The sequence below is a fragment of the Pseudochaenichthys georgianus genome, chromosome 22, assembly GCF_902827115.2.
Source record: "Pseudochaenichthys georgianus chromosome 22, fPseGeo1.2, whole genome shotgun sequence".
Classification (NCBI taxonomy): domain Eukaryota; kingdom Metazoa; phylum Chordata; class Actinopteri; order Perciformes; family Channichthyidae; genus Pseudochaenichthys; species Pseudochaenichthys georgianus.
In genome coordinates, this window is record NC_047524.1 from 25,489,350 (window position 1) to 25,515,510 (window position 26,161).

Sequence of the window (26,161 nt, forward strand, 5' to 3'; positions counted from 1 at the left end):
CCACAAATGTTCACAGTTTACAGCATTCGCACGCATTTCTAGTCATATACGGACTCTCCGCTTTGCGTTTGGTGTATTTTACAACTTATAGGCCCTAATGATAACGGCTATTGAAGTTTATGTCCTAGCAAATTGATCGGGGCGGCTGTGGCTAAGTGGATAGAGTGCTGGACTTCGAATCAGGGGGTAGCAAGTTCGAGTCCCACTAGAGTCAGCATGTCGTTGTGTCCCTGGGCAAGACACTTCACCCCAAATTGCTCCTGTGGGGATTGTCCACAGTACGTAAGTCGCTTTGGATAAAAGCGTCTAACAAGTGACATGTAATTACCATTATATATTGAGAAACGGTCTCACTATTTAAACATGCCAAGTGATTATTTAGTTTCTCAACACGACTAACAGGATATTTTTTGTCCTGAGCGGCAGAAATGGGCTAATAAATAAGAGCACTACATAATTTCAGTGAATAAAACATGTGTCATAGTTCAGTTCAGCAAAAAGTAACAACTCAATGTAGCATCAAATCATAATTATTTTATTCAAATCCATCTTCACATTTTATGTTATTACATCCCAGTACACGCACACTAGGAATATGTGAACAATGAATGAAACGATTTATAGCTTTCAGTGTAAGCTGTTTAGCAAAAATAATTAAGCACCATATCGAACAGCATTAGTCAAGTTCAGCGATAAGTGTTTTGAACTGTTCAGTTACGTTCTATTTTATAACAAATAAACCTTGAAAAACAGAAGACACAAGACAAGATAAAAACAAATGAGAAAAAAACAGTAACAATTTATGAAAAAAGTTAAGATGGACAAGAACTGCTATCACTGGGCGACATTCAGAGGAATTACTGTGGGATTCTTTAAAACTGTAGTTGTATTGATTAAAAGCCAATTGTCAATAATTCTACAATGATGCGTTTCTAGCATACGGTCCGAGCCCCCAACTAACTGTTGCATAGGGGGAGACAACGTTGGGCTGAGCGTCTAGGCCAGCTCCTCTTCGCCTTCGTCTTCAAACTCGCCCTCCTCCTCAGCGGTGGCGTCCTGGTACTGCTGGTACTCAGACACCAGGTCGTTCATGTTGCTCTCAGCCTCTGTGAACTCCATCTCATCCATGCCCTCGCCGGTGTACCTGAAACAAGGAAATATTACTTAAATGCATATAACTTTCACTCTTTCCTGACATTTATTGTCCAAATGATTAATCTTGAAATATGTAAACCTCTCTATCACTCACCAGTGGAGGAAGGCCTTGCGGCGGAACATGGCGGTGAACTGCTCTGAGATGCGCTTGAACAGCTCCTGGATGGCCGTGCTGTTGCCGATGAAGGTGGCGGCCATCTTGAGGCCCCGTGGAGGAATGTCGCAGACGGCAGTCTTCACGTTGTTTGGGATCCACTCCACGAAGTAGCTGCTGTTCTTGTTCTGCACATTCAACATCTGCTCGTCCACTTCCTTCATGGACATGGGGCCTCTGAAGATGGCGGCTACCGTGAGGTAGCGGCCGTGGCGCGGGTCACAGGCTGCCATCATGTTCTTGGAGTCGAACATCTGCTGGGTGAGCTCAGGAACCGTCAACGACCTGCAGGAAGAACGACCATCAGTAAGTGTTAATTTAAATGGTGTCAATCCATTAAAAAAAGTAATTGCCTTAATCGCGTTTAAAATACTAGCATATACATTTATTTTAGGGGGGTATAAAACAAAAATATGTGTGGCGTTGTAATAAAGAAAAAGCATGACAAAAGGGTGAGTGTTATACATGTAGCCTGTGCCAGTTAGTCCTTTCACTCTTATTCCATTCATAGCCAAACATCCTCGCTGGAATTACGGAAGGAAATTGAGGTCAAACTTGCAAAAATGTCTGTTAATTGTATTTTTTTTTTTTTTATAAATATGACTATTTCAAATTGTGGGTCCATTTGCTGTTGACATGTTGTAAAAGCCCCCGCAGCGGGACAAATGAAGGATATGTGATCATTACCGCTATTCAATATTTTTGTTTTATTTGCTGAAACAAGAAAACCCTTGCGAAATTGAACCAGAGTATAATGTAAAAATTATGTAATGACAGTAAAAATACAGCTTGAGGGTCTGACAGTCTCTCTACCTGTACTGCTGGCTGCCTCGGCTGGTCAGGGGGGCGAAGCCGGGCATGAAGAAGTGCAGTCTGGGGAAGGGCACCATGTTGACGGCCAGCTTCCTCAGATCAGCATTGAGCTGGCCGGGGAAGCGCAGACATGTGGTCACCCCGCTCATGGTGGCTGAGACGAGGTGGTTGAGGTCTCCGTAGGATGGCGTGGTGAGCTTCAGTGTGCGAAAGCAGATGTCATACAGCGCCTCATTATCAATGCAGAAGGTCTCATCTGTGTTCTCCACCAGCTGGTGGACGGAGAGGGTGGCGTTGTACGGCTCCACCACTGTGTCTGACACCTGGAGTGAGAGGAGGAAGAGGGAGCAGCATTAAAGCAGAAGTAAGATGAGGTAAATAGTTAATGTATTTTGGTGTATTATAAGCACCTTAGGCGAAGGCACCACGCTGAAAGTGTTCATGATGCGGTCTGGAAACTCCTCTCGGATTTTGCTGATGAGCAGCGTGCCCATGCCTGAACCGGTCCCTCCACCCAGGGAGTGTGTGAGCTGGAAGCCCTGCAGGCAGTCGCAGCCCTCCGCCTCCTTCCTCACCACATCCAGGACCGAGTCCACCAGCTCGGCTCCCTCAGTGTAGTGACCCTTAGCCCAGTTATTACCAGCTCCGCTCTGGCCTGTGTCACATGCAAACACACAACTCTATAACATGTGGCGACACATCCTAAATCTACAAAAAATTATGGCTTCCTTATAATTGCAAACACAATTTAATGTTAGTGAGCAGTGCATACACAAGGCAACAATACAAGAAAGGAATGATAGTTCTAAAGTTATACTCTCTTTCCACTCATTCATCAAAATCTAACTTTATCAACCCAAGTTAAAACAAGAATTGTTTTACATCCTTACCAAAGACAAAGTTGTCTGGTCTAAAGATCTGGCCAAAGGGACCGGACCTCACTGAGTCCATGGTGCCGGGCTCCAAGTCCACCAGCACTGCCCGGGGGACATACTTTCCACCTGGTGATCCAAACACAAGGAAACAAATTATTCCGTATTGTTTTATTTAAGTTAACCTGTTAAACCCCGAGCCTGTTTTTCAGGTTTCAGGCTCAAAAATGACATTCCCAGAACAAATGACCATATCTTCCCTTCTAAAAAGGGTTAAATTAATAATCTTTTTTCTTAAAGTAATGATAAACCTGTGAGTTGGATGTAGAAAAGTCAGATTCAATATAGATGTTTTTTATTTTAAAGAAAATTCAGATTGAACATGGTAAAAAAAACTGTAAATTATCGTGTCCGTCCAAAAAATATTTTGTACTTATAGTGAAAACTAACCTTGGATGATGGGTTAGTAGACAAAAAGCTTTAGTAATCCAAAGTACAACATATAATAAGTACCCTGTATCAAGATTGATGCAAAACAAGTGATATTTGACCTTTTTAGACAGATTTAGCAAAAAAAAACCCTCTTCTGGGGCCATTTGGGTGTATTTTCCATATCTCTGGCCCCCCTTGCTGGATTTATGTGACATCTCTTTCTAACCGTCAGAGCCAATGGAATCGAAGGGAACTCCCACATAGTCCTTATTTGGTAATGTGTGTGTGTTAGACTGCCGCATAGCCTAGACCGGAAGCAGCATGGCTACCATTAGCAGCTAACTTTTGCTTTCCGGTTTTTACATAAAAATGGAATTATGGATTATAAATTAAATCCTTTTTTTATACAGAGATGTTAAAAACCTATAGATTAACTGATTCAGCCGCGTTTTTTCTCGTTTTAATGCCATTGAACACGTCTTTTGATCAGATTGACAGCTACGGTGAGACGATCTCCCTAGAAGCTCCGTAAAGGTACGTGTTGTGATGTCTGTGTTTGCTTCCCCTGTCGCGAGTTCGGATCACTCAGTGATGATACTATATACCTACATAATCTGTGGAACCTCAGCTTTAATTGGATATCTTGTATGTGCAGCTACGATAAGTAATAAGGGCACTTTTATCTTGAGTTCTGTGCCAATGTCCGTTAGCATTTTTCGCTAAGGGGTCATTTAGATGCTTCTTATGAGACTTGTGTTTTGTTTTGGTAAAAATGGTTTGTATCGTCAATTAGCTGAGATTATTCCCGTTAATCTGGTATAACACATTAATAGGTTCTTAAATATTAAGATCCCCTGAGACAGTGTCGTGAAAAAACCAAACGGGGGTTTAACAGGTTAAAGGGGACCCATCATGCAAAAGGCACTTTTTTATGTCTTTTATACATAAATATGTGTCCCCGGTGTGTCAGGGAACTCACGCAGCGTCAGAAAATAAAACCCTCTCTCTTTTCCTCCGTACCCAAATCCCTAAAAACGGGGGTACAACGGAGCGGATCAAGATTTGCATCCGATATAACGTAATATCGGAAATGTAGGCTGGCTTTACACCCACGGCCCTATCAGAAACAATGCCCGACTGTTTTGGACGTAATATGGTCAGTGTTTACATTAGCATCGCTAACACTCAGAGCTAACCTGTACGGCACAGAGCATGTGTGTGAAGAAGCAGGAAATAAAATGGAACTCATCTTGTGGTATAACCGGCAAGAGAGAAAGCCTTTGAGCTCCATACCGTTTCAGAAATAATCCTTGATAATCCATGATATGGCGTTTCATCACAGCAGTATTTCGTTTAGACAGTAGCTGCATCGTGAGCTCAGCCCCCTCCTTTTTTTTTTTAAAGCTTTATAGAGTCTACTAAATCCATCTACTTCCGGTCCATGGGACCTTATTTCGGAAAAATTATGTATTGAAGTCAATGGAGAGAGAAAACGTATCTCTCAATACCGTTTAAATTGTGCCACGAATTACACATATGATGTTTGTCAATCTTAAAAAATAATTTCCATGTCAAAAAAGTCAGTTTGTCGTAAAACTGTTGAAATATAAGACTGAAAAATACGCAACTAGAAAGACTACAAATCCCAGAGTCGCGTAAGTGATGTCATAACTGATGTCACAATTGTTTTCCTCCGCTAAATATAAGAGATAGCTAAGAGTGGCTGGATCAAGTTAGCTACCTAGCTAGTAGCTAGCACGTTAGTTAGCATTACAGCCTTAGCCTTGACATTTTTATTAGCCTTAACATGAAGTAACATCAAGTAACCCAAAATGTTAAACAGTAAGAGCAGTGTTTCCCCTATATATGCGCGTCGCATATTAAAAAATTATAAGTGCCGCCCCCTAGCGCTCGCGGCAACTTTTCGCGCCACCAATACACCGGAAAGCTGTCATTTTCAGAGCTGAAGGAAAGCTGCCTGACAAGACAGACAACAGCAAGTTGAAGCAGACATAACTTTATTTGGACACAATCACCTCAAGAAGAAGAAGAAGAAGGTCATAACGCCATAAATGTAAGTTATTATAATTTAAAATGTTGTTACATTTAGATTAAGTAAATTAATACTTTGATAAAAGCCTACAGTTAAGAATGAATGACAGCTAGCTAACTTAGCTAGTTTAGTTAACACCCAGTGTAATAGATTGTTCATCACATCTTATGTTATTTTCAGATGAGTTTAAAAGGCTGGATTGTTACATTACATTGCATTTAGCTGACGCTTTTATCCAAAGCGACTTACAATAAGTACATTCGACCAGGAAGACACAACCTTGAAGAAAACAGAATCATATAAGTACATCAGGTTTCATAGAGTCAAACATTTCAAGTGCTACTCAACTGGCTATAGATACGCCAGTCCTTTATTAGTATATAAGTGCTCTGTTAGCAGTTCTTTGTTAGGAATTCTATCGCTCGAGGTGGAGTCGAAAGAGATGAGTTTTCAGTCTGCGCCGGAAGATGTGCAGGCTTTCTGCTGTCCTGATGTCAATGGGGAGCTCATTCCACCATTTTGGAGCCAGGATAGCAAACCCACGTATTTTTGTTGATGGGAACTTGGGTCCCCCTCGCAGCGAGGGTGCAGCGAGTAGTTTGGCTGATGCAGAGCTTAGTGCACGCGCTGGGGTGTACAATTTAACCATGTCCTGGATGTAGGAAGGGCCAGATCCATTCGCAGCATGGTATGCAAGTACCAGTGTCTTGAAGTGAATTCTAGCAGTTACCGGAAGCCAGTGAAGGGAGCGGAGGAGCGGGAAAATTTAGGAAGGTTGAAGACCAGACGAGTCGCTGCATTCTGGATGAGCTGCAGAGGTCGGATGGCACATGCAGGTAGACCAGCCAGGAGGGAGTTGCAGTAGTCTAGGCGTGAGGTGACGAGAGCCTGGACCAGAAGCTGCGTCGCTTTCTGGGTCAGCTGGGGACGTATCTTCCTGATGTTGTAAAGCGTGTATCTGCAGCAACGGGTTGTAGCAGCAGCGATGTTTGCAGTGAAGGACAGGTTGTTATCTAGGATCACACCCAGATTCCTTGCAGTCTGGGTCGGGGAAACAACAGAGGTGCCGATGTTGATAGTCAGGTCAAGAGTGGGACAATCTTTTCCCGGAAGGAAAAGCAGTTCAGTCTTGTCAAGGTTGAGCTTGAGGTGATGAGCGGACATCCACTGAGCGATGTCAGCTAGACAAGCAGAGATACGCGCGACGACCTGGGTCTCTGAGCGGGGAAAGGACAGAATTAATTGGGTGTCGTCAGCGTAGCAGTGGTATGAAAAACCATGCGGGCTAATGACAGATCCGAGCGAGTTTGTGTACAGGGAGAAGAGGAGGGGAACAAGAACAGAGCCCTGAGGGACCCCTGTAGTTAATTGACAAGGGTCAGACTCGGACCCTCTCCGAGTTACCCTGTAGGTACGGTCTTTGAGGTATGAAGTGAGGAGGGAAAGTGCAGAGCCTGAGACTCCAAGTTCTTGGAGAGTGCGAAGGAGGATCTGATGGTTCACAGTGTCGAATGCAGCAGACAGGTCCAACAGGATGATGACAGAGGAGAGGGATGCTGCTTTGGCAGTGTGCAGTTCCTCAGTGACAGCAATGAGAGCAGTTTCTGTGGAGTGACCTGCCTCGAAACCAGACTGGTGCGGATCCAGAAGGTTGTTCTGATGGAGATAACAGGAGAGTTGTTTAAAGACAGCGCGTTCAAGTGTTTTAGACAGGAACGGGAGTAGAGAGACAGGCCTGTAGTTTATAACATCAGACGGGTTGAGAGTGGGTTTCTTTAGGAGAGGGTTTACTCTTGCCTCCTTGAGACTGTTTGGAAAGTGACCAGACGTTAGAGAAGTGTTGATGAAATGGGTGATAAACGGTAGAATATCAGGAGCGATAGTCTGAAGGAGGTTTGAAGGGATAGGGTCCAGAGGACAGGTGGTAGGGCGGGCAGAGGTAATGAGGGTAAGAACCTCACTTGGCGAGAGAGGAGAAAAAGAGGTTAGTGTGCGGGTGGAAGGAGGGTCTGGTGACCCAGCGGTGAGTAAAGGTGAGTCAGAAAAAGAAGAGCGAATATCATCAACCTTTTTTTCAAAGTGGTTAACAAAGTCGCTTGACAGAAGTGAGGAGGGGGGAGGGGCTTTGGGAGGGTCCAAGAGGGTGGAGAAGATGGAAAATAGTTTTTTAGGATTGGAATATGAAGATTGGATATTATCTTGAAAGAAAGTGCTTTTTGCCTGAGAGATCGAAGCAGAGAAAGAGGAGAGCCTGATAGGTTAGGAGGTCGTCGCGGTGTTTGGATTTCCACCGTTTCCGCTCTGCTTCCCTAAGGATGGTTCCATTAGCACGCAGTGCGTCATTTAGCCAGGGAGCAGGAGGGGACAGACGAGCCTGCCAAGATGTGAGAGGACAGAGAGAGTCCAGAGAGGATGAGAGAGTAGAGAGGAGAGTTTCTGCAGCAGAGTTTGGAGGCAGGAGTTGGAACGAGTCAGAGGAAGGGAGGGCTGAGAGCACCGATGAGGCAAAGGTTTGATTGTCAGCAAACGAAAGAGAAGTGATGATCGTGGTGATGAGGAGGAGGTTAGTTGGGTGAAGTTAGGGAGGTGGGTCTCTGTTGTCTGGCAGCAATGTTTTGAAAGGGGAGCAAATGGATACACACTTTTTGGGAAATAGTTTTTAAGCAGTTGTTTAAATTTACAATTGTATTGACTGATATCTCGTACTAGACCGGACATGCGATGAGAGTAGGCCAGAGCAGAGGAGGTGAAGGAGCAGGTCAGGATAGAAGAGAGGAGCAAGGTGCAGCTGCTGCTGTCAGAGGGTCAGAGGTAGGAGGATCAGAAAGAGCAGGGCACCGGCAATCAGGATTTGATCCAGGGTGGATGGAGAACCCGAGGTTCAAACCTTGGCTGTACAACACAGCTAACCATGGTGAGTATCCAACATATGGAGCAGTTAAGGGCTTGATCTCTCAGATGTTTTAACGATCATACAGCTAACTCTACTAAAAACGGCGATGAAAATGAAACCGACTGCACGTTTTGTGTAGCACACAACTATTAAACCTCCTTGTCAACATAAACACACACGCACAAAACATTTAGCAACCCGCGAAATACACACACATGTAGCCACTGCTGTGCCGCTGGCTGTCAGCCAGCCGCACAGCTGGCTGTGCCCGCGAATTCCTGGTCCGCAAATTCGTGCTCTCTATGGTCTAGCCAGATTAATATAATATGGCTCTGGGTCTAGCTATGTACTGAGTGTGTGTATTTCGCGGGTTGAGTGATGTACAATGACAATGGCATCCCGTGGAGGAATTCTGAAATGTTTTACCGTTACATCACAAAAACGCACAGCAGAACCAGACCCTGGAGCGCCGGCCTCTTTATTTACTTACTCCTCTTCATCCCCTATGAGTAATAAGGCTGAGATGAGAACCCTCCATCGTATTTAGTCCTTATGCTTATGCTGCGCCTCTCCCCATGTAGGGATGGGTACCGAGCCCCGGTATTAAACGGGCCCCGGGCCGGAATTCTTAAAGACAGTGGTAACGTTAAGCTCCGACGTTGTCAGACTTTTTATCGGTACAGGAGACATTTAAAAAATATATGTCATATGTATTATTGCTACATACACATTATATCGCAGTTTTAGTTTCACCAACTCCGTTTCTAATATGCAATAACACTAAAACATGCGTCTATGATGTATTTTCGAGTTTTCCAATCCAGGTGAGATCTCTCTGTCCCGTCTGTGTGCGAGGGGGCGGGGCAGTTTGTAAAGGTCTCCTGACTGTGTTACAGACTGTCATCCTGGTTAGTGGTTACTCTGGGTTCTGTCTTTAGGACACAGTGTTGGATGTTTTTTTGATAATTGGATGGGACTTGATTGGATTCAATATTAGAGTAATTTTCTCGTTTGTGTGTTTGTTTAAATATATTTGGCCTTTGTTTATGTGATTGAATGATTTACTCAAATAAAAAGGTTGATGAATTATCATCTAATGATTTGTATGATGTTTTATTTATGTTAAAGGTCACTTTGAATGATTTTAACTAATGATAATGTAGAAAAAAAAAAGAAAAAAAACGATAAGTGTGGCTTGATATTGAGTAAGAAAAAGGTTGATAAACGCTGTGAGAATGGGTCTGCATGCACTGCAGAGAATTTCGCCGCGATCCCAAATGTCTGTTATCAGTAGGGTTGGGTACCGAGAACCGGTTCCGGTTCGGAACCGGTTCCAACATTTTGATTCCAACGGCATCATTTAGAAATGTGAATTTCGGTTCTGCTTTTCGATTCCTGAGGAAATGTTTCTCGCCTACTGCATGACTGCAGCGGGGCGGGAAATGTAGCGTTGTACCTACACTTCCTACAGTGTAACCTGAGACCAGGGCCGGCCCGTCGCACTGGCGTTATAATTGTTCGCCTAGGGCGCCAGATATGTGGAGGCGCTGCGCTGACTGCTCTGGGAGAAAAGATAAATGTTTTGACTGTTGGTGCTCATCCTAATTTTCGGCCTTGATGTAACAACATTCATAATTAAGTAAATGTAACACCCTTTTCATCCCGGTTACACTTTTCATTTGCCCTGTACGATGGGCGCTGCAAGTGATGAAAATGGGGGATGTTGGCTTATCTGGCAACCGCAGCTCACAGCTAAAGTGCGCGTGAGCGAGGGAGAAAGGGAGGGTGCACTGGAACCGGCGCTGTTGTTATTAGCATCTGGTGCTAGCTGCTCTAGAAAGAAGAAGATGTTTCTACAATGATGTGGAGGGAGAGTCCTCTCCAGTCAGACTGAGAGGCTGATAACTTCAGCTCAGTGAGGTAAAGGACTCCGAGTGTTTAGATAGTTCACTTTAGTCTAAGTTATCTCAGTGGGTCTCAAACGTTTTGATCACAATTTATGTAAACACATATTTCCAAGGCACTCTTTTATAATTATTGGGATAAAACAGGTTTGAAATCATTCCAATGTATACTATAGGACAGTAAACCAGACATATCGTTTAAAAGAGAGATAAAAAAATATGCATAAATAAAATAGTAAAATAAGATATGAATGAACAACAAAAATAAAATGCGTTACATGTAGGCTATTTGTTATTTAATTATTAAAATGTAAACCGATCTTTTTCATATGGGTGTTTAGAGTTGTACCCCCTAGATCTAGTCTCTAGTAATTCTGCGTGTGCACCAGATTGAAGCATTTTACTTCAAAATGCTCAAACATTTCTTCCCGGTATGCCTGAGAAGGCAGATATGCTTGTTTTTCTCAACAAGAACTGTTTTTAAAAGTTGGACTGTTGCACTGTTGTAGCTTCAGTGGTTCTCAGGTTACAGTTACATAGCAGTGAATATAAACAGACTGATTAATGTGAATATTACTTTAAACTAACCTGTGTAAAAGTTTTGCGAATAAATGTAATTTTTTTGGTGGAAGAAGCATGTATAATTTTTTTACCATGCCCCTCAAAGAATCGGAATCGAGAACCGTTAAGAACCGGAATCGAAAAGTAGAATCGGAATCGTGGAAATTCAAACGATACCCAACCCTAGTTATCAGCCTGCAGCCAGGGAGGAGAGATCAGCAGAGCTGCATGCACTGAGTGTGTGAGGAATAGGGTTGCCAGAAACTGACAATGATCAAAATCGATTATTCGGCAGCCCTGGCGAATACATAATCGATGTAGAGCTTGCATTTAACTTCCTTTGGACTTGTAAGTTCGAAGTAGTTCCACGAGGAGGAACTCTTTTTACCTGCCGCTTTGTTCATCTTTAGTCGCACGTGAGAGGGGGGGTGGGGGCGGGGTCGGTGTGTAGCAGGCTTCCTCCAAGTTTACAGTAAAACAAACTGGTGGTGTGACCAATGACCATTTACAATTATTAATACTATTACTATTATTAGCATGTATATATTTATATATATTTTGGTTGAAACTAAGCCAGAAAAAATAAATAAATAAATAAAATCGATTTTTAAAAATAATATTCGATTATGGAGACTGTAGCGAATAATCGAATAATCGCTGGCATCCCTAGTGAGGAAGTCCGTGGATTGGTCAATTTGGACCAATCAGCGGGGGCTTAACGTAACGGCTCCACGGATTGGTCCATTTCGTTCCGGGGACGACATGACATCATGATGTCCCGGAAGAATCAAATGGACAGTGACGTATCTCCAACGAGGCGTTTTGGGGAGATATTTTCTGTTTTACTCCCTACATGGTGTACTTTGAGGGTTTTGACTCTGCACACCGTTTACATGCATAAAAACCTTCATAACACACAAGGGGACGGGTAATAACCGGAAAAGCATGACATGTCACCTTTAAAGAAAAAAAATATATATCAAAGATCTTGTCCCGACAGGAATGTTCTGCCGTCAACACAAGCAAGCACCGAAGCGGGGGGTTTCTACACGGCCATTTATTGAGGTTGGGTGCATGCTTTTCCGAAGCGACTACCTTGATAAGCATGCTGCCACTAAGCACCATCAAGAGTGTGTGAAGGCACACGCCGCACTGATTCAAGGTAACATTCACTAATACTGTAGGCCTACCGTTTCAGTTTATTTATTTAAAAGAAAAGAATGCACATTAATCAACATATCAGGTTTTACATCAATGTAAATGTGACAGATTTAGCTAGTAGACCTAAGCTAGTTTCCATCTGCAGTCCCTCAGCAGGTCAACATCTTTAACGCCAATGATAAGGGCTGGCCCTGGGCGGAGCTAAACTCGGTGCTAAAGCAAAACTAACCTGAAGCCTCGTTGTAATACACGTTGATGCGATCCAGCTGCAGGTCGCTGTCCCCGTGGTATGACCCGGTTGGGTCGATGCCATGTTCGTCGCTTATGACTTCCCAAAACTAGAAGAGAATAAAACACAACAACGGTCAAATGACCTGATACATAGCATAACTTAGCTTTCTAAGTATGTAGCTATCGTTAGCATTTTTGCTAAGTACGCTAACCGGCCGCCCGCTAACCAGCCCGCCCAAACTAAATGCAACATCCATGCATGTTATGAATGAGTTAATAATTCATTTTTACATATAAACTATAATTACCTTAGCACCAATCTGATTTCCACACTGGCCTGCCTGGAGGTGCACAATTTCCCTCATTTTGGTTGAATTAAAAAATTCCAAACGACCGAAAAAGACAAAGGCGTTACTCTGTAGTGATCCAGCTAGGCACGAACCGGAAAAGCGGGATAGTTGCAATTTACCGTTTCCCGATTGGTCCAAAAATAAATCTACCGTTTCCCAGATTGGTCCAAATCTATGTCACTCATGCTCATCAGTCATCTCATTGGTTTAAAAAATATGGTGTGGAGTTTTGACTGTGTGGAGTTTGACAGCTTGCTTTAGGTACCTTTACCGCCACCTTGTGGAGTGGAGTGTGAATATATATACTCCCTGTCCTTTTGAAAAACCTAAATACTGCCCTGTATGCCACATCCCCTGAATGACTAATGTGCTATTTAGCCCTGTCTGCCTTGTTGACTTCATTTGTTTCTCCAACTATCCTTTGAACATTATAAAAATGTCTGCCCTTTACTATCTATCCCACTCATCCCGCCAATTCTTTTTCATTTGGGATTTGATGATGCTTGTGATCTCAGCCTTGCTAAACTTCACACTCATTTGTCTCTTCCATGTCGCCAACTTTGCATATTTATTGGTCATCTCATTTCCCTCCAACCCAATGTGGAGAAATCCAGATGAAATAGGCGACTAATCATGCCCTTCAGATTCTATGAAGAGCTTGGGATCTTTCCAGTACTATGGCTTGTCTTGTTTCTGAATGCATGTTTAATGCTTTCTAATCCACTGCTGGAGGCATATCCTATCAATACCTTCCTTGTCTGACCTTTCACAGAAAGAACTCTCTGTATGTTGCCACTCAGCGGCAAAATTGTTGGTTATTTAGAGTGTCACTAAACACTGATAAGTTCACTATATTTCAGTAAACAAAGCATTGGTCATAGTTCAGAAACACCACAATGTAGCACCAAATGATAAATATTTTATTGAAATTAATCTTTGCATTTGTTGTAATAACATCGCAGTAGACGCACACTAGGAATGTTGTAACAATGACCAGTTCCTTAAAAACAATTAAGCTCCATATCAAACAGGACTTTGTCACATCTGAATGTGAGTCTGATGAGTGCCTTAAACTGGTCACCGTTACGTTCTCTTTCATAACAAATCTTGTTACCTTGCAACTTGAAAAGAGTGAACAGAAGATACAAGACAAGATACAAACATGGATATCCAAAGCAGGAAGGAAGAACAGACGGTTGAGAACAAAAGAAAGACATTTAAAAAAAACAAGGCTGGACAAGAACTGTTATCATTGTGCGACATTCAGAGGAACTACTGTGCGATTATTTGAAACTGTAGTTTTATTGATTAAAATCCAATTGTCAATAATTCTACAATGATGCGTTTGGGCTCGGCTTCTAGGCCAGCTCCTCTTCGCCTTCATCTTCAAACTCGCCCTCCTCCTCAGCGGTGGCATCCTGGTACTGCTGGTACTCAGACACCAGGTCGTTCATGTTGCTCTCAGCCTCTGTGAACTCCATCTCATCCATGCCCTCGCCGGTGTACCTGAAACAAGGAAATATTACTCACTGCATATAACTTTCAATCTTTCTTGACATTTATTTGGCCAAACCATTCATCTTGAAAAAAAAAAAGGTAAGGTGATCAATCCGTCAACCCTCTATCACTCACCAGTGGAGGAAGGCCTTGCGGCGGAACATGGCGGTGAACTGCTCTGAGATGCGCTTGAACAGCTCCTGGATGGCCGTGCTGTTGCCGATGAAGGTGGCGGCCATCTTGAGGCCACGGGGAGGAATGTCGCAGACTGCAGTCTTCACATTGTTTGGGATCCACTCCACGAAGTAGCTACTGTTCTTGTTCTGCACATTCAACATCTGCTCGTCCACTTCCTTCATGGACATGCGTCCTCTGAAGATGGCGGCGACCGTGAGGTAGCGGCCGTGGCGCGGGTCACAGGCTGCCATCATGTTCTTGGAGTCGAACATCTGCTGGGTGAGCTCAGGAACCGTCAACGACCTGTAGGAAGGCAGACCATACGATTATTGTTTATTTTAAATGCATTATTAAAAGTGTTAATTTAAATGGTGTCAATACATTAAAAGTAATTGCCTTAATCGCGTTTAAAATACTAGCATATACATGTATTTTAGGGGGGTATAAAACAAAAACATGTGTGGTGCTGTAATAAAGAAAAAGCATGACAAAAGGGTGAGTGTTATACATGTAGCCTGTGCCAGTTAGTCCTTTCACTCGCATTCCATTCATAGCCAAACATCCTCGCTGGAATTAGGGAAGGAAATTGAGGTCAAACTTGAGTTGAGTTAACTTGCAAAAATGTCCGTTACTCTGTTTTAAAAAAATATTACCATTTCAAATTGTGGGTCTATTTGCTGTTGACACGTTGCAAAAGCCCCCGCAGCGGGACAATTGAAGGATATGTGATCATTACAGCTATTCAATATTTTTGTTTTATTTGCTGAAACAAGAAAACCCTTGCGAAATTGAACCAGAGTATAATGTAAAAATTATGTAATGACAGCAAAAATACAGCTTGAGGGTCTGACAGTCTCTCTACCTGTACTGCTGGCTGCCTCGGCTGGTCAGGGGGGCGAAGCCGGGCATGAAGAAGTGCAGTCTGGGGAAGGGCACCATGTTGACGGCCAGTTTCCTCAGATCAGCATTGAGCTGGCCGGGGAAGCGCAGACATGTGGTCACCCCGCTCATGGTGGCTGAGACGAGGTGGTTGAGGTCTCCGTAGGATGGCGTGGTGAGCTTCAGTGTGCGAAAGCAGATGTCATACAGCGCCTCATTATCAATGCAGAAGGTCTCATCTGTGTTCTCCACCAGCTGGTGGACGGAGAGGGTGGCGTTGTACGGCTCCACCACTGTGTCTGACACCTGGAGTGAGAGGAGGAAGAGGGAGCTATATTAAAGCAGAAGTAAAATGAGGTAAATAGTTAATGTATTTTGGTGTATTATAAGCACCTTAGGCGAAGGCACCACGCTGAAAGTGTTCATGATGCGGTCTGGATACTCCTCTCGGATTTTGCTGATGAGCAGCGTGCCCATGCCCGAGCCGGTCCCTCCACCCAGGGAGTGTGTGAGCTGGAAGCCCTGCAGGCAGTCGCAGCCCTCCGCCTCCTTCCTCACCACATCCAGGACCGAGTCCACCAGCTCGGCTCCCTCAGTGTAGTGACCCTTAGCCCAGTTATTACCAGCTCCGCTCTGGCCTGTGTCACATGCAAACACACAACTCTATAACATGTGGCGACACATCCTAAATCTACAAAATATTAGGGCTTCGTTATAATTGCAAACACAATTTAATGTTAGTGAGCAGTGCATACACAAGGCAGCAATACATGAAAGGAATGATAGTTCTAAAGTTCTACTCTCCCAACAAAATCCAACTTTATCAACCCAAGTTAAAACAAGAATTGTTTTACATCCTTACCAAAGACAAAGTTGTCTGGTCTAAAGATCTGGCCAAAGGGACCGGACCTCACTGAGTCCATGGTGCCGGGCTCCAAGTCCACCAGCACTGCCCGGGGGACATACTTTCCACCTGGTGATCCAAACACAAAAGAGACAAATGATCTTATTTTGTTTTATTTAAAATTGAGCAGTATTTGTACTTTTTCGATTGCTATTCAAACAAAACCCTGTTCGTCTTTATTTTATGTTTAATAACATACTTTGCCTTTGAAATTATGAGCAGACACCGCAAAAAACATATTGTAAGCTTAATTATTATATAATTTGTTTCAGAATAATCACAAGAGGCGTGTGGCAAAGTGGGTTAAAACCACACTGCAGTCAGCATGTGTCGCATGTCGTTGTGTCCCAGGGCAAGACACTTCACCCCAAATTGCTCCTGTGGGGATTGTCCACAGAATTTAGTATGTAAGTCGCTTTGGATAAAAGCGTCTAACAAGTGACATGTAATGTAATAATTGTTGTAGGCATGTTAATACAGTTCAGTGTTCTTACAGCAAACGGTTACAATTAATAACAGAATACAAACAAAGTCACTCGCTAATTCATGTATATTATAATAAGTTAAAGCTGCATTGTTGTTTGGGACAGTATTATTATCTTGAGGTTTTGTTGACTAGTTGCCGTATCCTGGAAATGGCTACCAAAGATAGCTCGGTGCTAAAGCAAAGCTAACCTGAAGCCTCGTTGTAATACACGTTGATGCGATCCAACTGCAGGTCGCTGTCCCCACAGTATGACCCAGTCGGGTCGATGCCATGCTCGTCGCTTATGACTTCCCAAAACTAGAAGAGAATAAAACACAACAACGGTCAAATTACCTGATCATTTGCATGACTTCGCTTGCCAAGTATGTAGCTATCGATAGCATTTTTGCTAAATATGCTAACCGACCCGCCCAAACTAAATGAAACATCCGCGCATTTTATGAATGAGTTAAGAATTCACTTTGAAACCTAAACTACTATTACCTTAGCGCCAATCTGATTTCCACACTGGCCTGCCTGGAGGTGCACAATTTCCCTCATTTTGGTTGAATAAAAAAATTCCAAACAACCGAAAAAGACAAAGACGTTACTCTGTAGTGATCCAGCTACGAACTAACCGGAAAGGCGGGAGTGTTGCAATTTAAGGTTTCCCGATTGCTCCAAAATAATTCTACCGTTTCCCAGATTAGTCCAAATGTATGTCACTCATGCTCATCAGTCATCTCATTGGTTTAGAAAATGTGGTGTGGAGTTTTGACTGGTAAGGGCGTGTCAATGGCAACTAGGCCTATGTTGCATTGTTGGTGAAGCTTGAGACTTAATTGCCATTTCTACACTGTAGCTACACTGTGACATTAAAGCGTTAATTGAATATTGTCCACCCAAAGCTCTTCATCTGTCGTTTTTCCCTGTTTCAGGCATTTCTTCCATCTCCACCATGGATGTATAATAAGAACTGGAGGCGGGGGCTGAAGTCGAATAGTCTATTTAGCTTAGGAACCTTCCTAACCGAGTGAAATGACCCGGAAGTCCCTCAGTAGCAGCCATGATAAGTGCCGTTCGAATTCTCTAGATCAGAGCGCTGGATCAGAGGTGCCCTGCCCCGTACGTCGACCGCTGGTAGATCACGAGTCATTCATAAAAAATAAAATCCAGCTCCGTTAAAATAGACAAAACAGGTTTTGATCCCTCCTCCCTTGACCTCCCTGCCACTTAATTCAGGAGTTTACTTGATTGACAGAAAAAGCTACCTATCGCTTTCCAGTCTGTTAACCCAGAATGCAAAGCGATACAAAATCAGTCAAGTGCTGGGAAAACTCAAATTAAGTTCAAGAGACAAACAAGAGACAAACAACAAAATGAGTGCGGGACCGAGCAAAAAGCTAAAGACATACCACTTCCACCCAGAATGGGAGGAAGAATACTTTCCCTCGGAGTAGCGAGTTGAGAAAGGTCATGTATTATTGCTACACAAACATTATCTCGCAGTCATGCAAAAAGACAAACAAATGCGTCTATGGTCGGTGTATTTTTGATCTTTCCAATCGAGACGAGATCTCTCTCCCGTCTGTGTGCGAGGGGGCGGGACACACACGCAGCTGCTACATGCAGCAACACATGGCGGGGATGGCGGAGAAAAGCGCTCCAAGGTGTGGTTAAATGTTACCCGTCTTGAGGTGGACAATGCTCGTTGCCAAGAGTGTTTAGCATGTGAGGGCGGTAACACGAGAAATTTGTCTAAACATTTAGCAAAAGTGCACCACATTCAGACGGAGAAATGCATTCAGACGGAGAAATGCACCGGGTTCGACTGTCTTTCTAGTAGCTCTGTATAGCCTACATCCACGAGTAACGTTTCCACGTCATGCTAGCAGCAACACACAGAGTTAACTCAATTATACAAACATGGGTTAATGATTAGAGGTAACAGAGTTACTCTTTATTTTGTTAAAGTTTCAGCCATTCTGTTTACAGTTCTGTCATCAGATTATTTAATACGATAAAACATTGTTGTTTCTTTTGATGTGAAATATTATTTATTTAATTTAAATAAAAAGCAATGTTAATTTTGTTCACAATTTGTTAAGTTAATTTAATAATATATGTATTTTTGAATCAAGTATTCATCTTTATTGTCTTCATTGTTAGTTTCCACATGCCTAAAACAACCTCAAGCTAAATCTAAAAGTTGATGGCTAAATAAGAGCGTTTGAGAAATTGTGCAAGGCATACAGTAATAGTCGATTAGTCGTTTCATTAATCGATAGATTAATCGATTATCAAATTAGTCGTTTGTTGCAGCCCTATTGTAGTTATCCAATGTATAAATAAAACGTGTTATTCAGCAACCCTTGCAATTTGGGATTTTATTTTTGGTTGGTCATTTGGTCTCGGTCTTTTGGCCATGTCGTGCTCTGCAGAGTCTTTTCAGAGGTAATTCAGCATAGGCGGGTACCCTTTATCTACAAAAATATATCATATGCGGAGCGCCATTCCTTATTCATTCACGATTTCAACTATGATTTTCAAGATGGTTCTAACTTTTCATTGGGACTTCTGCCTCCCACCTTTCCTGAAACTTGGTACAAAACTCACTTCCTTAGAGTACTACTACTACTGCAATTCATTTACACCTAATTAGTATTAAAATGTCTAATAGATATATTTCAGAAACTTGTGTAGATCACTATTATCTTGTGTCAAAACATTACTAGGATCTGTGTAGCTCTGCTATGCATTTCATAGCTCATAGCTTCAATTCTGGTCAACCTAAAAATCAATGTTAAACTCTTTAGCAGTGTGTGGAACCCTGGATGTCCGAACATGCAACAATTACTCCCTCCTTTATCAAGGATTTAAAAACAGAAGTCATTTCATATTTCCAACTATTCCACAATGGTGAAATCAATTATTTAGATTGGAATACTATATCTGGCTTGGCACTAGCTCTCCCTTTAACATTATCCACACAGATAAAGATTACATGTGGTTTCTTTGAATTGAAGTATTGTAGTTAACACATTTTATGACATTTGCATAATTTAGAAATTAAAATCAATGTTGATATGGCGTAATTTGAATTAAATACACTATTTAATTTAAATCAGTTTTATTCTGAAAAAGCTGAAGTTCACTAACTATTAACTTAATACTTTTATTCTGAAAATGCTTCACTTCCGGTTAGCATGTGGCGAAATGCTGCATTTTCAAACCATGAATCAACGGTGAAATGACATGTGATGTTGTACACTGAGCACACTGGGTGTAGCACTCATTTATTTCCGCTGAATAACGTTTATTAGGGAATGTTTAAATAACCACAGACACCAGAATGATGTAATTTAACAATAGAACAAGGCAGGAATTGCATTGGACCCGCCCCGACGACGTCGGCCAATAGGAGAAGACCTCAGATGACAACAGGAAGAGCAAGCCAAGGATTGACCTCTTCCTCCGGCTGACCTGGACTGGCCGGGCGGATGAGGAGAGCGCCTCCACTCGCACATTTCATTTTGTACACCACCGCATCTTTTGTGTAATTAAATGCTGTTAACTTTTATAAGATTCCCTTGACTCTTTTCAGTCTCTCCTGCCTTCAGGGTCCTATAATTCACTAACACTAGCTGACATTAACGTTACACATTGCACTCATATTACTCACCGAAACCTTGTAAAGCCGGTCCCGCATGCTGGCTCTTACAGAACCGACTAACTCCCCTTTCGTGTATGTACAGCTCTCAACATGCCCAGACTTGTAGTGATTTTCACCTCATTTTATACTTTTCGCCTCATTCTGAAAGAAACAGGTGAAATGTGACGGCCGTCTTTGTGATGGTGACGCGTATTGTGCGAGACCAGAGACCTGTAGTTCACTGAGCGGTTTCACACAAAAAAATGTGTAACAGTCCGTAGAGATTTAAAGGCGTAGTTGTAGTTCAGTCCAACGTTTAATTTGGATTCATTTCTCCAACAGTCAACTATTTTCATAAAGAATATATATATTTTTCAAAGTCAACTTTATTGTCAATCTTACTCCGTTTGTGTTTATAGACAGAGAGATCAAAAAGACTTTTAAATCAAATAAAATTATACAATTTACAGATATGTATATATATATATATATATAATATATATATTATATATATATTATATATAATATATATATACACATATATATATACATACATATCTGTAAATATCCTATATACACCATCATGTATAATGATGGTGGACACTTCACCTCCAGCAGGGCAGATGGCTGCACAAGTCCATCGGGGGATGCTCCCAAAACACTGACTCACTCACAAAGAGACCAGACGCGAACACTGTCACCTGATAGGCCTGCACAAAAGCCTTCACCCCTTCGGCCTCGTTTACAACCCCCCAGTTGACAGCCATGACTCCGTCCAAGTTGTACCCCCCGAGCACCCTCTTCATGAGGGACGCGCATGGAGTGGATGAAAGTCCCGACCGCAGCACAGCACCAAACTTGCTGGCTGTCAACCTGCCCCGCCTGTGTAACTGCCACTGAGGATTTGTCCGCTGTCCTCCGGTGGCTGTCTGGATGGCAGCTCAGTCGCATTGAGGCAAGAATTGCCTCAAGCCCCCGACCGCCATGCCCCTTCACCAGCTCCGGCACGGTGACAATGGCCTGATGTTGAGGCCGCGGCTCTGGCTCAGGTGACAAAAGCCATGCCATGCCACACTGTGCGCCCCTCAGTGCAGACCTGAACCAGTCTACATCCTGAGTGGCGATGTCTCTGGCCAGTGGGTTGTATGTCTCCTCTCACTGTTGGTAAAGTTGAGACACCGGCTGGACTACTTTGGAAGTGCCAGGCTTCCTCCACTGGCACTCAACATCTGTGGAGCTGATCTGCCACATGGCACATATTGCCAATGCTGCAGCGTGGCTGCATTTGTACATCCCCCGTGCACAATCACAGACAGCGCTCTGCATCGCGCCATCGTCTCCCATGCAGATCTGTACAAATAAAGTAAGTACCATGTTTGTTAGCATGCTATAGTAGATTGAATGAGCAATAATACAAGGATGGTCCGGATCTGGGGGTGGGAGGGTTTATTTTTCCATAGTTTTGTCCTCTTGTCTGATTGTTGTTATTGTTGAAGTGGTTTGCGGCCTGCCAGTAAACCCAGAAGAAGAAGAAGTGACGTCAGCGGCTTCATTTGCTTAATCCTCCCCCAGGGACTTATTCCGGTGTGAACGCGATCTGTACTTAGTTCATGAGAACTAAAGAGTTCTCATGAACCTTTGTGGGAAAAGTACTGTGGTGTGAATGTGCCTAGAGTGTGAGTGTTACGATTGGGTGAAGCAGGTAGGACTCAAATGCAGAATTAACAAAAAGCGAGCTTTATTAAATAATATAAAGCTGTGGCAAAAAGGGCAGTATCCAAAATATCCAAAACCAACGAGCAGCACAAGGAACACAGACCGTGGAATAACATGGAGGGGAAACAATGAACCGACATGGAACACAGAGGAAGACTAGACTAAATACACAGAAGGGTAATCACAGAACAAGACACAGCTGGGCAGGGGAGGAGAAACACAAGGACAACAGGTGAACACAATCGGGTAATCAGGGAGGGAATCAGACAGAAAGCAGACAGGCAGAAAACGGGGGTGAACACTTTACACAATAAAACCCAAAGACAAGAAAAACACCAACACAGACAAAACTACAAACGTGACATAACATGAGAATCGTGACAGAACCCCCCCCTCAAGGGACAGATCCCAGACGTCCCAAAAAAAAAAAGTCCAGCAGGGTGGGTGGAGGGGGACCGGAGGGAGGACACATAACTAGGGCCAAGAAAGGGTGGGTGGAGGGGGTCTTGAGGACGGCCCGGGGGAAAGGCAGAGACCAAGGAGGGCCGAAGGCCACAGCGGGCAAAGTCAGGGGGCCGAGCTCGAGGGCGAAGACCAGACAGCTCCGGAGGCCGGGCAGGACCCGGTGTCGGCCGAACAGGAACCGGAGCCAGTGGGACAGGCTTCGGCAGGATCCCCCACGGAAGAGGACCAGGAGTTGGCAGGACCCCGGCGAGACAGGTGATGGTGGGGCCTCCAACGGAACAGGACAAGGCGTTGGCAGGACCCCCGGCAGGAGAGTAGTCGGCGGGACCTCCAACGGCACAGGACACAGGGTTTGCAGGACCCCCGGCAGAAGAGTAGTCGGCGGGACCTCCAACGAGACAGGACAAGGAGCTGGCAGGACACCCGGCAGAAGAGCAGTCGGCGGGGCCTCCAACGGCACAGGACAAAGGGTTGGCAGGACCCCCGGCAGGAGAGCAGTCGGCGGGACCTCCAACGAGACAGACATACGATTGGTAGGACCCCCGGCAGAGGAGTAGTCGACGGGGCCTCCAACGGGACAGGACATGGAGTTGGTAGGACCCCCCGCGGAACCTCCAACGGACCAGGACATTGGGTAGGGACTTGAGACGTGACTCGAGAGGGTAACTAGAGAGGGAACTCCAGAGGGGACTAGAGGAGAGACTAGAGGAGGAACAAGAGGAGGGACTAGAGGAGGAACTAGAGGAGGGAACTCGAGAGGGGACTTGAGAGGGGAACTAGAGAGGGGACTCGAGGAGGGACTAAAGGAGGGACTAGAGGAGGAAACTCGAGAGGGGACTGGAGAGGGGACTCGAGAAGTGACTAGAGGAGGGACTAGAGATGGGACTAGGGAATTGACTAGAGAAAGGACTTGAGAAAGGAATTGAGTAGGGACTAGAGAAGGGACTAGAGAAGAGAGACTATGGCAGCTGGGACCAGGACAGGGGCCGGAACCATGGCTGCTGGGGCCAGAACTGGGGCTGTAACCATGGTTGCTGAGGCCGGAACCAGGGCCGGAACCATGGCCGCTGGGGCCAGAACTGGGGCCGGAACCATGGCTGCTGGGACCGGCACTGGAGCCGGAGCCGCTGGAGTACGGGCTGGAATCCTGGCGTTGCATCTTCCAGAGACCTTTTGGAGGCTCCGTGGACCTCCAAACGCCAGACGGGTTCCTGAGAAAAGGTCTGAGGTTGGAACTGGAGCCGCTGGAACCGGAACAGAGGCCTGGACCATGGCTGTGTGGGCCAGGTAATCGAGCAAGGAAACATAGCTCTGCGGGCCGGTACTGGTGCATGGATCCATGGCTGTGGAAACCGGAACTGAAGCCGGGATCATGGCTGTTGGAGCACGGGCTGGAATCCTGGCCCTGCGTCTCCTAGAGGCTTTTTGGAGACTCTGTGGACCTTCAACAGGACAGTAGTCGGATCCCAGGAAAGGGTTAGAAGCTTGTGACAATTCTTCAGGGCTACTTGTAAAGGTTTGTAGCCACTCAGGCAACAAGCTCCTGAGCCAGGGCTTGCGAGCAACCTCCCGGCGTGCCTCCTTCAAAGCAGCCTCTTTACCCCGTCTAGATGAGGCGTTCTTCCAGGTGTAAAAAATGTACTCCAGAGAATACCCAAGACATTCCGCCTGTGTGGCCAAAACATTAAAATCTGCTGAGTCCAAATTTGGTCGGTTCATTCTGTTATGATTGGGTGAAGCAGGTAGGACTCAAATGCAGAATTAACAAAAAGCGAGCTTTATTAAATAATATAAAGCTGTGGCAAAAAGGGCAGTATCCAAAATATCCAAAACCAACGAGCAGCACAAGGAACACAGACCGTGGAATAACATGGAGGGGAAACAATGAACCTACATGGAACACAGGGGAAGACTAGACTAAGGCTGAAGTCGAATAGTCCATTTAGCTTAGGAACCTTCCTAAAAGGAGTGAAATGACCCGGAAGTCCCTCAGTGGCAGCCATGATAAGTGCCGTTCGAATTCTCTAGAATGATGAGAATGATAGGAAAGGAGGTTTCAAACTTCCTTTATAACCTCCTTTAGCTTAGGAACCACTGGACCTCCCTAACCGACAGGAGAAGCGAAAATGCTGCCCCACAATGCCTTGCAGCCGCAGCATTTGCCGTCACTCAACAGTCGGCCGTTCACAGAAACAACCGATTATGACGGAGAAATGATATCATGAAAGTTACGGTGCTTATTAAGCATTTTAAAACATAGGTGGTAAGTTGCCAAAGTGCTTTGTTTTGAACGTTCATCAGTATTATAATCAAAAAGAGAAATATGAACGTTAGTTTTCACTGAAATTATCAAATAAAGTCAACATTTCAGTCTTCACTGAGCTGTGTGGGGTTTGTTCAACTTCTAAAAGATGTTTGAATGGTGATATACACAGTGATAGATGTTAAGGACCACTAATGTTTATAATAAATACATCTGTATTGATTTTAAGATCTTTAGTTCATACAATCATACGTATTGGGATAATTTGTATTAATGTGGACCGGAGGGAGAGGGTGACGAGCATAAGTTTCACTTTCCTTTTTTATTTCAATTCCAACTTTGGTTCTGAAGAATCTGTTTCTCTGTTGTCCACGTTCATAAAGCAAAGCAGCAGCATCAGAGAACGGAGCAGAGTCTCTAGATGAGTTCACAGTGTTACAACCTTCCAAAGGCTGGAACAAACAGGGAGGCCACACAGAGTTTAATGCCAAATATATATTTATTTAACAGATTGTTGAAGAACACCTCTGATGTATAATGTGGTAAGAATCAGACTGTCAGTAGTGTGAGCAGTGTGTGAGTGTGTGGAAGGGTGTTGTAGCATGTTGGAGGGTGCATCAAACCTAGCACAGGCTGTAGGCTGAGGTTGCTGCAGCATGCCAGGATCTGAATCAGAGATTGATCCTTGCAGCTGGGAAACCTTTATGCCTTCTTGTGACTCCGCCTCTAGATGGGCGGGCACAAACCGGACGACACTCCCAGTACCTGCCAGAAGACAGCAAGGCAGGGAGCACAGCCAGGCGGAAGGGGGGAGGGGTCGTCACACCCCCTCCCTTAAAATGGAGGACCCACTAGGATCCTCCAACCTGAGGCACAAAAACACAACCACCAAACACAATAGACACAACAAAAGTTAACCTTCAAATGTTCGTACAACCTGCAAGCACATCTGTAGCCTCTTGCTCAACCCCTCAGCAACTTTGGTACCTAAGAAGCATTTTAAGAGAGGGCCAAACAGAAAAAACAGACACCCCTGCAGGGAGAAAAACACTAGTTAACCTAGGAGGTTATAGCCCTGGACATGGCATCAGCCACTGTATTATCCACACCTTTGACATGCCTAATGTCCAGATGAAAAGGCTGGAGGAAGAGACATCAACGCATAAGGCGTTGATTTGGATTCTGGAGCGAGTGCAGAAAGGTTAGGGGGTTATGATCTGTATAGACCACCAAGGGCCCAACTCCACTCCCAACATACACCTCAAAATGCTTTAACGCCCAGATGAGTGCCAGTGCCTCCTTTTCAATGATAGAATAGTTTAATTGATGAGAGTTACATTTCTTAGAGAAGAAACTTACCGGGCATTCGGAGCCGCTCTCATCAACCTGCGCGAGTACAGCCCCAGCTCCAACCTTACTAGCATCCACATGAAGAATGAAGGGCTGGTCCATCTGGGGTGCTGCTAGGACAGGAGCCGAGCACAACACAGTTTTCGCAGCCTCAAAAGCCTGTTGACATCGAGGAGACCATTCAAACTTGACCTTAGGACTGAGAAGAGAGGT

General features: G+C 44.2%; 2 protein-coding genes across 2 annotated transcripts; both read right to left on the reverse strand.

Annotated features, from left to right (window-relative positions):
- Window positions 1-514: 514 nt before the first annotated feature.
- Window positions 515-12,673, reverse strand: LOC117468111 (tubulin beta-1 chain-like). Its single transcript, XM_034112093.2, has 7 exons — window positions 12,538-12,673; window positions 12,228-12,336; window positions 3,013-3,123; window positions 2,533-2,777; window positions 2,123-2,445; window positions 1,250-1,594; window positions 515-1,144 (listed from the first exon to the last, which is right to left on the reverse strand). Exons 1-7 carry the CDS (start codon window positions 12,592-12,594, stop codon window positions 997-999), a joined length of 1,338 nt encoding a protein of 445 aa, XP_033967984.1. The 5' UTR covers window positions 12,595-12,673; the 3' UTR covers window positions 515-996.
- Window positions 12,674-13,478: 805 nt separating this feature from the next.
- Window positions 13,479-17,143, reverse strand: LOC117467327 (tubulin beta-1 chain-like). Its single transcript, XM_034110892.2, has 7 exons — window positions 17,007-17,143; window positions 16,712-16,820; window positions 15,995-16,105; window positions 15,526-15,770; window positions 15,116-15,438; window positions 14,212-14,556; window positions 13,479-14,085 (listed from the first exon to the last, which is right to left on the reverse strand). The coding sequence occupies exons 1-7, from the start codon at window positions 17,061-17,063 to the stop codon at window positions 13,938-13,940; spliced, it is 1,338 nt and encodes a 445-aa protein (XP_033966783.1). The 5' UTR covers window positions 17,064-17,143; the 3' UTR covers window positions 13,479-13,937.
- Between the last annotated feature and the right edge of the window lie 9,018 nt (window positions 17,144-26,161).